General features: G+C 49.4%; 1 protein-coding gene and 1 long non-coding RNA gene across 2 annotated transcripts; both read left to right on the top strand.

Annotated features, from left to right (window-relative positions):
* Positions 1-1,425: 1,425 nt before the first annotated feature.
* On the top strand, positions 1,426-4,219 carry LOC308675750 (phospholipase A2 homolog otoconin-22-like; the record flags this gene model as incomplete). Its single annotated transcript, XM_081341272.1, has 3 exons — positions 1,426-1,550; positions 3,357-3,463; positions 3,893-4,219. Coding segments are annotated over 3 exons (378 nt in total), but the record flags the coding sequence as incomplete, so codon positions are not given.
* Positions 4,220-5,440: 1,221 nt separating this feature from the next.
* LOC308675706 lies at positions 5,441-9,940 on the top strand. The gene is made up of 3 exons (XR_014028201.1): positions 5,441-5,559; positions 7,734-7,847; positions 8,489-9,940. It is a non-coding gene; the product is annotated as an uncharacterized lncRNA (long non-coding RNA).
* The last annotated feature ends 3,446 nt before the right edge of the window (positions 9,941-13,386 follow it).

The raw sequence follows: 13,386 nt of genomic DNA, 5'->3' as shown, positions 1-13,386 counted from the left end.
ACAATGGAGGATGTGCGTCAGCTAAACAAAATGGCTTGTGGCTATAGAAAACCATCCCTGTGCTTGACCAAAGGCAATGTGGCTATCAGAACAAAACATTTCCCTGTTCCCAAAATGAGGAAAGGGCATCGCCTTCCAATCTGTCATGGATACATCAGTACCCTGGGGACGACCACAGTCTTCACCTACCCTCTTCCACAGATCAAATCTATTTATATGGTTTAAAAGCAAGAGCACCTTGGACCTAGCAAAATATAGACAAAAAGGAAAGCTGAGCTACTGGCATCCTTAAAGGAATAACTAAGACTCTCCTGGTTAATTCACACATTTGCCAGTTCGATACCAATCAGCCTCTTAAAAATAATGTCTTGATGGAAATGGTCCTGCCCTTTTCAGCATTAAAAGTCATATAGAAAATGTTTGCTTTATAATACGACAGATTTAGAATTGAGATTTCGAAGGGAAAAAAAAGTACGTACTTAGAAGTAGAACATACATGCACTTCTTCAGGCAGATCCTTTGCAAAGGTTAAAAAAGAAAAAAAAAAGTACATTAATCTCAAATGGATCTCTGCATATGCTTAAACAAGCATGATTGACCAGAAAATATATTGATTTGCCTCTCGCTAAGCCAAGGTACACCTTGTATCAAGTTGTTGTTTTCCTTGAGGTTTTAAATACATAAAAAGCCGCGGTCAGTGGCCAAAAAATAATAATGCTTGGACAAAGCCTCTGCCCTCATCCTTGGGTTCTGTCCAACAAAATTATCCCAGTGTTTTCAACCTGCTTGATAATTATGGTCCATAGCTTTGTTTTGGTCTTTGGGTATAATTATTACGAACAGTGGGCTGGAGGGAGAGGTTATTTCATCCAAGGATTTGATTGAGGTCTGCTTATAAAAGGCGATAGGTGGTGGCAGAAAAATTGCAGAAAACCAGCCCTCTGGCAACTGAACCAGATTCGTTTTACATTGCTCCACCATCGAAATGAAGCCTCTTGTCATCTCTGTACTGCTTTTGGCTTGTGGTAAGTCAATTCCTCTCTCGTTCTTCTTTTGAGAGCGGAATTGGATGTGCTCTTTACAATGTCTTTGATTTTAAAAAGTGGTTTCGGGAGATGTGGAGAGATTTTCCCCACTTGTGCTTCATTGGGTGGTTGCAATGACGTCCTTTTTTGACAGGCGGTGCAAATGGCTTCCCAGAAAGCTTCAGAGAATGGAGAGACCGTGGCCCTCATTCTGAGTTGGCTCCACCGTTAAGCCAAATTGGAGTGAGGGCGTTGCTTCAAGCACCACCCTGCATCATGGATGGGAAGGGGAAACGGACACGCTTCAACTAAGGCACGGCCTTGCGATTCCTTCCAAAAGCCCTTTCTGCTTCCCTAAAATGAACAATTCCTTTTTTCAGGAATGGCTCTTGTGACCTGCTCACCTTCTCAGTTCAACGAGATGATCCAGCTCAGCACCATCAACTACGGCCTGGCTAACTTCACCAACTATGGGTGCCACTGCGGAGCTGGGACTCAAGGCCTTCCGGTAGATGCCATTGACAGGTGAGGGGACCTTCATTTTTCCTCCAATGGCTGAATGTATCAACCTTTGCCGACCATCCACGGGGCATTGGGATTTCATGCTGAAAAGATACACGGAAAAAGTGTTGGATGGCCAAGGCCTAGTACGGGTGGAATGTCCTAAGGATTCCACTGGAGTGGGAGAAATGAAAAAATGGATGTAATCAGAGCTGGAGTGGACTTCTTTGCGGTAACCCCTGTCTTTGTCGTCCATCTACTGTTTTTAGGAACTGCATTCACATACACATTTAGCTTGACTATCAATTAGCCCATTTTCTAGCTTCGTGCCATGTTTGAAGGGAGCTAATGCCAAGAAGTGCTGCTTTTCAGGGCCACTGCCAGTGCTTTGGAATAGCTCCTGAGGGCAATCAAATTGGTTCCTTCCCTGATGATTTTCAGAAGGATGTTAAAAAACATTTTTCAAGGAGTAATTCAGTTAAGTTCATGATTTGGACCATTTGTTACTGGTTTTACTCTTTTTTTGCCTATCCTTTTTTTTTTTGCTGTTCTTCATATGGTTTATTCGTTTGTGATTTTAGCACCTAGAGACATTTGATGTTTTTATTGCATGCACCATGGATTTATTTTCAGTTAACGTGTTCATATCATGTGGGCTGCCGAGCCTCTGCAAATTCCAGCGGCATAGAAACGTAATAAACGAACTAACAAAATAACTAATGATGTTCACACCGAGATTAAAACTAAAAGAGCTTCTCATTTTTTATGCATGCATTGCTAATTTCTTTTCCGGCCAGAATACATGATGTGCCAACAAACGATTCCTGCCACCCACTCCACCCCTGCATTTTTGAATTTATCTGTTCTTAAAATTAGTATATTTAATTTGCTTAACTAGAAACCGCCAGAACCAAGGAAGAGGCCTCTGGCTGAATTAAACATCCAGATCCAAAGTAGGAATGATCTACTGATTTCAGATATTTCCTTTCTGCTGTGGCATCTGCATCAAACAGGCACAGTCTTGCAGGCAGCTCACTTGCCAAACTGAACTACTTACCTTGCAGAAACAGTCAATCATTGGTTGGCAGATACAGGGAAGTCTCCGTTCAATGCAAAGCCGCGAAGAACTCTGCCAGCCGGCTCCCTCACCCGCAGGCCGTTCCTTATTTCTTTCCGCTGCCTTGAGATACAGGAGTTGATTTTAAAGCACAAGCAGGCTGGTACCTCCACTGCTTTAATCTCATCTCATTTCTTGGAAATTTTTCTGCCAAAAGATGCTGGCTGGCCGGGTGGGAAGGATGCGGCACGATTTAATTTACTGCTATTTTTATTTTTTATTTCTCCTATAAAGGTTTCACCTTCCTTAAACCAGGGGTCTCCAAACTTGGCAACCTTAAGACTTGTGGACTTCAACTCCCAGAATTCCTCAGCCAGCATGACTGGCTGAGGAATTCTGGGAGTTGAATTCCACAATTCTCAAAGTTGCCAGGTTTGGAGAACCCTGCCCTAAACCATACCGGGACTCTCAGAGCATTGCAAGAAGTTTGTTCTGTGATAGGAGGCGGAGGAAGCGTGACCAAAGGACTGAGCTGTATTCTTTTCTCGTCCCATTTCAGTAGAATATTATATTTATTCCAGGGTCCTCAGCCAGACTGATTGAGGGCACAGAGTCTCAGGGCTGCGTATTAAAAAAAACGAAACTGGAGGCATTACATAATTCTACGTGAAGGCGTTTGGTGGCCAGGCCACTCCTGAATGAGCCATGCATTTTCATTTTCATAAACTGAACGGGTAAGATCTGACCCGTGCGTTTTCTTTTTCTACCCAAAGGTGTTGCCACGGCCATGACTGTTGTTACAACAAGGTGGAGATGTACGGCTGCAACCCCAAAGTCCTTACCTACAGGTTCTACGCCCAGGGAGATAAAATCAAGTGCGGTAAGTTAAAGGAACGCCGAACCGGAGAAAAGTAGCACGCATGAAGGTCAAATGGGAAGGCAGCTTGTTCAAACACAGTTTAGTCCAGAAGCTGGCCTATTTGCAGCTACATTTCACTTGGGTTAGATTTTGCAAAACAGAAGAGGCCTTTGTGGGCTGCGTGGGGAGATTTCATACGCCCTTTTCTTTAAGGCAAACCCCTCCCCCCAAAACACCAGATAAACCAGGGGTGTCCAGCGCTAAGACCGGTAGATTTCAACTCCCAGAATTCCTCCCAGCCAGCTGTGAGTTGAAGTCGACAAGTCTTAAAAGTTGCCAAGGTTGGAGACGAACCAGGCCAGCAACTGTATTTTAACCTGACGAAGCCAGACTGGGTACCTTCAGTTCATCCTCATATGTGCACTTCGCCATGGTCTCCCCTCTCTGCAGTCAAATCGAGGGATCGCTGTGAGAAAATGGTGTGTGAGTGTGACCAGAAGGCTGCCAGCTGCTTCCAGAAGCACCTTTTCAGCTACAACCCTCAATTCAGAAACCTTCCCGTGGGCAGCTGCAGGGCCCAGCGCCCGTTTTGCTGAAGCTCCTTCCGAAGCAACCCCATCCCGGAGTTCCGTCTGCTTTTCTCAGCCATTTCTCTGCCAAACGGGAACGGCTCCCTTGATAAGGAATAAGAAAAGCCTATGAGATATATGCATGAACGTAGGGCGAAATAAATACGTCACCCACTTACCTTCTTGTTCTTCAGCGCAGTTTGGCTTAAAAGCACCTGGTGCGTTTTCCACAGGGGGGTGGGGGGGGGAAATCACACCCATAGGTGTTAAAAACAAACAAAAAAAAGACACGTACCCATTTTGGGGCAGATTGCGTTCCGGTGCAAAAACAGACTGAAGCCAACATGGGGTTGAGCAGATGTGGAGCGGAGCCAAAGGAAAACTGCCCGTGCCTTGGCATGCCCATTCACCGCCTCCTCTGGCTTCTCCTAAGTGAAAGGGTTCCAAAAAAGAAAAAAAAGCAAACTTAAACAGTCCAGGATGGGGGTCTGCCAAAACCCCATACCGTCCCACGTGAAATGCAATCCAACAACACACGCATAAACAAATGAGCGAGCCCCTCCTTTCCCACCCACCCCCCACACCATCTCTGCCCCATCAAAGAATACAGGGGAGGTTGGGAGGACTGCTGTGTGTCGAGTCGCCGCCCGCTCCGCAATTCGCAACTGGTGGCCGGCTGGGCTCTCGCCCCGCTTCATCCGGGATGTCAGATTTCATGGCAAAGATTTCATGGCCGAGCAAAACGGGTCTTCAATCTGCGGGGATAACACACGCGAAAGCTGGGATGCCGCGGGATACTCTTCGGGGTGTGTGTGCATCCTTGCAAGCCCACACGCGACAAGCTCGCTTCCCCACAACTCCCTAACCTGCGGGTTTCGTGTGAACCTCGCCCGGGTGGGTCGCGATTGACAGCTGGCGGGAGGCGCAAACCCGGGTCCTTCGCGGCGTGACTCGGAACTGGCTGGCTCAGGAAGTTGGCGAGGGAGAATGCAAAAGACCCCGGGGGAAGGAATCGGCCTTTTCCCACCCTGCCCAGCGATAAGCGGACACCGTTTAATCCTAATGTATTCAGACGAGCGGCAAACGCGGGTTTGGCAAGGCGGGGCGGCCAAGCCTCCCTGCCCCAGCCAAGTCGAACTTGCAACCGCGGACGGTCCCTCGGGCCGTTCCTCTCTCCCCTTCGCTAGTTGCGGGAGGCTTTTAAGAAGAGACGGGCACAAGGACTCGTCTGGAACGAGAAGGGTTTCCCTGCTTGGCCAGGGGGTTGGACTAGACGACCTCGCCAGGTCCCTTCCAGCTCCGTTATTCTGTTAGTCCCACCCTCGGGCTCCAGCCGGAGAGCGACGCCTCCAATCACGGCGGGGAACCTCACAGCCAATCCGGCCCGGCCCCTCCCCCTTTCTCGCTACCCCGTTGCGTTGTGGGAGAAGAAGGGCTCGTTCTCACGTTGCGCTCGCAGCTGCGGAGGGAAGCTCGGCCAGCATGGCTCCCACCGCCGCCCCCCAAAGCTCCGCGGCGCTTGCAAGCCCGGCCGGCCAAGGGCAGGAGGTGAGTCCCGGGCCAAGTGGGGCGTCCTTGCAAGAAGTGGGGGTGGGGGGGTAGGAGCCCTTCCGGGATTGGGCGGGGGGGGCAGCCCCGCAAACTCGTGTGATGGGGAATTGGCTCGGTTTCCTCCTTGGGTTTACACGCATTCTGCCCCGAATCTTGTTGCAACCCGAGGGGGGAAAAACACGTTGCGTTGTGTTGCAACGCCCGGCACTGCGTTCGTTGGGTGCAGCAACAGGTGCCGTGTCCCCCAGGTGGGAAGCTTAGGTGTCCGACCCAACGCGTGTATCGCGTGCTCGTGTGAACGAATGCGCTGCAGACTCTGGGGACGCCCCGCGGCGTGGCCTGGAACGCAGCGAGCGAACAGTCTTCCTTTGCCCGGTTAATTAATCCAACCCAGGTTATTAAACGTAGCTGGGGGGGGGGGGTCTTCAAACTTGGCCCTTTTGATGGCTTGTGGACTTCAACTCCCAGAATTCCTCAGCCAGGCACGCTGGCTGAGGAATTCTGGGAGTTGAAGTCCACAAGTCAAAAGGGCCAAGTTTGAAGAGCAACCTATCTTATTTCATCCTACCTAACCTGCTGACTTGGGCGGGACAATTAGGGAATGAGCAACACCTGGATAGTTTGATTGACGGCCACAGGTGGTGCTCAGTTGGGAGCAGGTTACCTTTGCAGCAGCTTCTGAGGCAAATGATTTTTAATTTCTTAAAAATAAATAGAATTTTTAAAATATAAAATGGAGGCTGGCAGACTTGGAACATTGGGGAACAATTCCAGGTAAGCCGGAAAGATTTCCCCCCCCACACACACACATTTTCATGTCATTTTTAGCCTCAGAGACCTGACACCTGGTCCCACTGGATAAAATGGAAGGCTAAACGGCTATTTTCTATATTTTTCCCCTTTTCCTGCTCAGTTTTGAAAGGCCCTGGGTTAAAAATGCAGAAATGACACGTTTTAAAAGCTGTTGTAATTTGTGGACCTGAGAATTTTGAAGCCCTTTTGGTGAATTCAGTCTGGGGAGATGTTGGAGAGTCCTGGGTACGAATCTCTTTTGAGTTACATTTATATTTATATTTATATTTATTTGTTTAGTCACCCCAGTGGCTCTGGCAGTTAAATGGGATTCAAAATTCAGGAGAAGCAAGTGGGTAACAAGGCCTCATAATAAATTGTTAGAAATAATTTATAAATAATCATAGATAAGTTATAAATTCTGAAATAATCCAGGATATGTCTTGAAGGGCTTTTGCCTTTAATTTTCTTGCATTTATGAAATCTGTCTAGCTGCCCATCTCACAGGTGTGACTTTGGCTGGCATACAATTCATTCAAGTTTATTACAGTCAAAGACCAAAGAGGGGCATACAATGAAAGTAACAATGTGAAAAACTGTGTGTTATTTTTGTTTACCTCTAAGATTGGAAATAGTGTTACTAGTGTGAAATTAACAACTTGCAAATGAGGGTCCATTATATTTGCCAGATGGCAAAGCATTTATTGTATCATAAGGCATCAGCCTTTACATCTATAATCAGAAGAGGTATTTTTTATTTTTTAAATCTATCTTGCCTTTTCAGAAGCAAAAAACTGGGTAACTTGAGTGTGGATGAGTTTTTAATGTCCGGATTTGATTCGGATTTGGAAGATGATTTGATAGAAGATACTCCAAATTGTTTCTCTACCTTGCCAATTTTTAAGATATGTGGACTTCAACTCCCAAAATGTCCCAGCCAGCCCTTTGGCTTTCAAGTTAGAGTCAAAAAGGACACAACACAGAACGAAAGCCAACTGGGGAGGGAAGAGGAATACGCAAGCAAGCCATACCCTTGAGAGCCCCCTGGTTGAGGAATTCTGGGAATTGGTCCACACTTCTTAAAATTGACAAGGTTGAGAAAAACTGCATTAAAGTCCTAGGGGTCCTCGGCCCATCACCCAGGAACCAAATATAATCCCTTGCTGACTTTTTCCTATTAAAATTTTTGAAAATCAGGACTTCTGTTCGTACTTTCTAGGAAACAAAACCCGTAATGTTTCTCTTCTGAGCAGATGCCACAATGTAGCACTTTGAAATCTAGGGTTTATTAGTGGGTTTGTTTTTTAAAAAAAAAAACTTCCAGGCTGGATATGTGGATATATAAACTTAAATTCCTTAAACTGTTCTCTGTTGTGCAGGAAGCAGGAGATCCAGAATTTTACAAGTTTCTGAGAGAAAATGAGAAGACTTTGCTTAATTTTGATGATTCGGATGAAGAGAAGAACCATCACGTGTTGCCTGAAAAATGAGAGGTAATTAATTTATTTTCAATATAACCGAACATCAGGAATCGCCTGACTGCTGATAATTAGCGCCCTGATGCCAATTAGACTTTACCACAGTGTCACTGAAAATGGTGGAACACTGGAAGGAAGTCGCCCATACCTCTCTCCTCCTTTCTCTCCCTATTTCGCTCATTCTTTTTTTTCCTTCCCTGTCTTTCTCCCTTTTCCTTCCTTCCTTCCAAGGCAGGCTCAGGAATTCTGGGAGTTGAAGTCCGCAGGTCACTAAAGGGCCATTGTTCATTTGGAGAGGGGCCCTTCTCCTCCCCCCCCTTATTTCTAAGATGTGGGTTTTGGAAGCCTCCCCCTTTACAGGGTTGTGCCCCCCATCAAATAAAATGGGGAGGGGGAATAAAGATTTTCTTTTCCTTGATACTCTCATCTCCATTAGAAAAACCCATCTGCTTTGCTTATTTATTGCTCTATTTATTATTAAAACTTACATTCTGCCCATCTCGCCATTCCCGTCTTGCCCCCTCCTGAGCTCTGCAGACAATCCATTAATTAGCACTGGACATTAATTAGCACCCAGCTGCCCTTTCTGCCCGCCACCCCCACCCCTTGTCCCCAATGAGGTTGGATTGACACCAACTCTTTCTTTCCTTCTCCAGGAGACGAGAAGGCCGCGCTTCAATGGAGGAAACCTCGGGCAGAGTTGCAACAGCTGGCACGAGGAGGAGAGGACCTGGTGGAAGACTTGGATTTTTCCAATGCAGACTGATGGATGGACAGACTGGAGGGTAGGGGGGGCAGGGGTGGGGAAGGGGCTGCATTGTTCCAGCTGGCCCTGAAGCCGAATTTGTGCACTGGAGGGACAGGCCAGAAAATTGGTCAGCCGGCAGGGCAGCCTTAAAAAGCCTGTGCCCCGGTGGCTGCAAAAACTGCCTCTTTAGAATATTGTGGGTTCTTAAAAACATCTCAAAACAGAAAAGAAAAAAGAGGCCGGCCTTCAATGCTGCCCCTTCCTCTTCTGGAGACGCAGAGATGAAGATCAACTTCCCACCGCAGTTGCAGCCTGAACACTTTTACAGATTTTTTTTAAAGACTTGGCTCTTTTTTTGGACTAAACCCAGCAGGAAGAGCTGGACGGGACAGCACAGTGCATGCTTTGAATCCACCCCCACCCCCAATTCCCCCCAATGTTTATTTCTGTATGGGAAGGGAAGGTTTGCGTTGGTTCTTGGCTTGTAAAAACAGCCTGTTGTCGATTTCTTTCAAAGGCCTGGATCTCTTTGCACTGAAACTGTAGCGGGCAAAATGGCTGGATCCCGATGGAGAAACGTTTTCCCCTACAGCTTTCGCTGCATTGCGACCCACTGCATTGCGACCTTTTTTCACCCCACCTGTGGTGCCCACCAGGAACTGAGACCCACACACTTGTTTTTTGAGGTCACCTGACAGAACAGATCTAGGATAAGGAGATAGCATTGGTCGGGAGGGGATTCCCCCAACTTAGCCAGGATATCTCTGTAATTTGCAAGTTAGATGAAGGAGTCTTATGTCTTCAGCTTGGCTAAAGAACCATGTTTTGTGGTTTACGGAGATATGCTTGAAATGCAAAGTCCCCATAAATCTGGAAACATGGCTGCTCTAGCTTTTTAAACTGGTGAAGGCATAACGGCTGTTGGCTTTTGCCTTGGGTAAAGACCATTGATGTCTGGTAGGATTGTGTAGATTCGGGTTGTAGGACAAAGTTGAGGTGTCAGAAGAACTTGGATCAGGGTTTTTTAACCTTAACTTGATGTGTGGACTTCAAATTCCAGAACTCGTGAGTGTTGAAACCCACACATCTTGCTAAGGGGGAGAAACCCTGATCTCCAGGGTCATGTAAACCCACCAGGTATGTCAAGAACTGAACTCTTGCTTTCAGAAAGCCAAACGGCTCTTGGAAGGCTGGACTTCAGTTCCCAGAAATAGGCAGCTTTTAGAACACTTTGGGAATTAAAGCTTGCCCATTGAAAGATGCAAATTTCAAAGGGATGAGTTTTAGCTCCCGGAAATCTTAGCAATCCTAGGCTAGATAAGTTTTAAGGATTGAGGTCCCCTTCCCACCCACCCGCCCCCCAATTCCCAAGGACACCAGATGGCTGCGACTTAATTTCCAGCTGTCTCCAGCACATGGCCTGGATTCTGATCTCCAGGGTCATGTAAACCCACCAGGTATGTCAAGAACTGAACTCTTGCTTTCAGAAAGCCAAACGGCTCTCGGAAGGCTGGACTTCAGTTCCCAGACATAGGCAGCTTTTAAAACACTTTGGGAGTTAAAGCTTGCCCATTGAAAGATGCAAATTTCAAAGGGATGAGTTTTAACTCCCGGAATTAATTTAGCTCCTGCGACTTAATCTCCAGCAGTCTCCAGCACATGGACTGGAGAATTCTGGAAACTGAAGTTCGCTAATCTTGGAGACGGATCCATGCTGTCTTGGTGGGGCGTCCCAGTTCTGAATTCTAGGGCTTGGGGAGTCTGCCAATCTGGGAGACAAATCCCATGAAAGGTAAGTGGTGAGCCTCTAACTTAATTCTGTTAGGAATTCTGGAGCTTGCAGTCCCCCAATCCAGGAGACAGGTCAATGTCCTGTGGACGATGGGTCTCCAATTCTTCAGAATTCTGGGACTTGGGAGTCTTCCATCACAGAGGGCACAGGATACCCTAGTTCCTACAATACCAGGTGGGTGCCATTCAATCTCTGGTGTTCTCCAGCATGCAGACTGGAGAATTCTGGGAATTGAAGTTCAATCTTGGAGGTAGAAGTCCCAGGTCTTCTAGGTGGGCTTCCACAGGATTCTGCTAAAAATTCTTACACCAAGGAAACGCCGCATCTGAATGGGAAACCTTCAATTCCCAGAACTCTGCAACCTTGGGGTGTAGAGTTACGGGGAATGAAGTTAACTTCCCATCCAGATGGGAAGGCAAACAGATGGAAGGTAAACGGGTGGAACCCAGACTTCTCCAGTTTATGTCTGTATTCTGGGAATTTTAAAGTCCAACGTAGAATTTCTGACAGAGCTTTGGACCCCAGAATGCTTGGCAACGTAGCTGGATAATTCCGGGAAATAAGATCATCCATGTTGGGGTTGGGGTGTCATTCTCCATACTTAAAGACGTTTTGGGGCTGAGGTCCACTTATTTGGGATGCGCAGAACTTGGGTTCCTTTGAGCTGTGAGATTGCAAATCCCCACAGCTACAAATGTACAGGAATTGAAGTTCTTTAAGCCATCCCCCCCCCAGAAATGGGTGCACCTCAGCCCTGAAGCCTTGGGGGTCTCCAGTAGGTCTCAGCCTTGGCAGGCTTAAAGATGGGTGGACTTCAGCCTTAGTTGAAAGTCTACCCAACTTAACACTTGTCAAAGTTGAGAAAAGCTGTTGTAGAATCTCAACCCTGCCCCAATCTCCCCAGCAACTAGGCAGGTGAGCCAGAAAACAGGTGTGTCTTGAGGTAAGTCTGCAGTTCCTCCCTTGGTCTAAGTAGACATGCACAATGTGTCCAAAATAGGGGCCTCTTGGCTCCAAGACCTCGGCACTTAATTGCAATAATACATTTGTGCATGCCTACTTGCGGCAAGGGCTGCACAGAGGGCGCAAGCTCTGTGCATGGTGGGTCACGCCCTGGAAGGCTGGAGGGGGGTGGAAAAAGGGTCAGGGGCCAGCCCTGGTCCAAGGGGGAGGCTGGCGAGGAGGCCCTGGGGAGGTCTGGGGCGTCCAAGCCCCCTGGGGCAGCCTCGGGCATCCCAGGGCCTCTCTTGCCAGCTCCTCTTGCGCCACGGTTGAAGTCGAGGGTCTTGGTGGGGGCTGGGGGAGGCTGAGAGGTCGGGGCAGGGCGGAGGGCAGCTGCCAAGGTCCTTGGCTCCCTGGGGGGGGCATTTTGCCCACTTCAAGCCAAAGACATTGGCAAGCTGCTCTCTCTGCGCCCCCCCCTCCTGCGCCTCCCTCAGCCCCCACCAATGCCTTTGGCTTCAATCCTGGCCTAGAGGGGGCCTTGGGGGGAGGGGAGGTCCTGGGAGGGGGGGGGAACCTCCCCCCTCCTCCCAGGATCTCCTCTCCCCAAGGCCCCCTCTAGGCCAGGATTGAAGCCAAAGGGGTGGGGGAGGGGGGGGGAGAGGGGTTGGGGGGCGGGAGGGGTGGGTGGGGGAGGGGGGGAAGGTGTGGGTGGGAGGGTGGGGAACCAGAGGGGGGGTGTACTTCTTGTTTTCTTGACCTCTAATAAAGATTGTGAAAAGTGCAGCATCCTGCCTCTTTCTTTCCCCTCCCCCCCACCCTCCCCCCCACCCACCCTCCCCCATTTCCCTCCCTCCTCTTGGTTCCCCTCCCCATCTTTGGCCTCAAGGGGTGCCCGAGGTAGGGAGGGGCAGGCCCTGGGTGCCCCCCCAGGCTTGCCAGGGTGGATGGGGCATCTTCCCAGGGCTCCCCTCCTCTTCCCCTCCCTCCCTCCACCCCAGGAGGGCTGCTGGGGGCTAAGCGGAGGTGGGGAGAGCCCTGGAAGGAGGTTGGAGGCTGGGGGGGGGTCTCCTTGCCGAACACCCCATCTCTTTCCCTTCCCAGCTCCCTTGGTGCCATCTGGCAGGGACCCCGTGGGTGGCAAAGACTCAGGAGGGAAAGGGAGGCCGGGGGGGGGGAGGAATGGGCAGGCTCTCCCCAACATTTAAAGGGAGGAGCTTGTGCCTGCCAATGCCCCCCCTTCACCCCAGGGCCTCCCATTCCCTCCTTTACCCGTGCCTGCACCCGTGGCACCAGGGGAGTTGGGAAGGGGAGAGGAAGGGGTGTTGGCAAGGAGCCCTGGCAAGGAGCCACCCCTGTCAGCCTCCAACCTCCTTCCAGGGCTCTCCCCACCTCCGCTTAGCCCCCAGCAGCCCTCCTGGGGTGGAGGGAGGGAGGGGAAGAGGAGGGGAGCCCTGGGAAGATGCCCCATCCACCATGGCAGGCCTGGGGGGGCACCCAGGGCCTGCCCCTCCCTACCTCGGGCACCCCTTGGGGCCAAAGATGGGGGGGCCAAGAGGAGGGAGGGAAATGCAGGTGCTGGGAAGATTGGGAGGGGGCAGGCAGGCCAGGTGGTTGGAGGGCTGACAGTCTGCCTCTCTAAGACCCTGGCCTGCCTGTCCCCCCTCCTCCTTCCCAGCACCTGTACCCTCCACCCCCAACTTACCTGTTCTTACCTGTTCTCCGTGTCCTTTGCCGTCTGGTGGGGTTCCCACAGCCGGTACCATCCCATACTTACCCGCTTTGGTCTAAGCTGGCTCAGACCAAGTAACCTGGGCTGTGTGTACCCACCGCCCTCTCCCCCAATACTTTAATGTTCCCTGTCCCCAGGAATCTAAGTTGTGAAGGACGCACCCCGACACGTACCTGTTTTTATAAACTGAGTGAACTCTTCATTTTTATTATTTCAATTGCTTTGCTGGAAAGCCTTAATTTTAAAGTGATGGATACTTTGACATGAAGCTAAGGTCCTACTAAGCTATCTTGGGTTAAGTGTGGTTTCTGTTCAAAATGCACTAAGGGAGGGAGAAAAA

This window comes from Vipera berus (genome assembly GCF_964194415.1).
Source record: "Vipera berus genome assembly, chromosome: 17".
Lineage (NCBI taxonomy): Eukaryota > Metazoa > Chordata > Lepidosauria > Squamata > Viperidae > Vipera > Vipera berus.
Note: the sequence above shows the minus strand (reverse complement) of the source record. Positions and strands in the feature narration are given on the sequence as shown.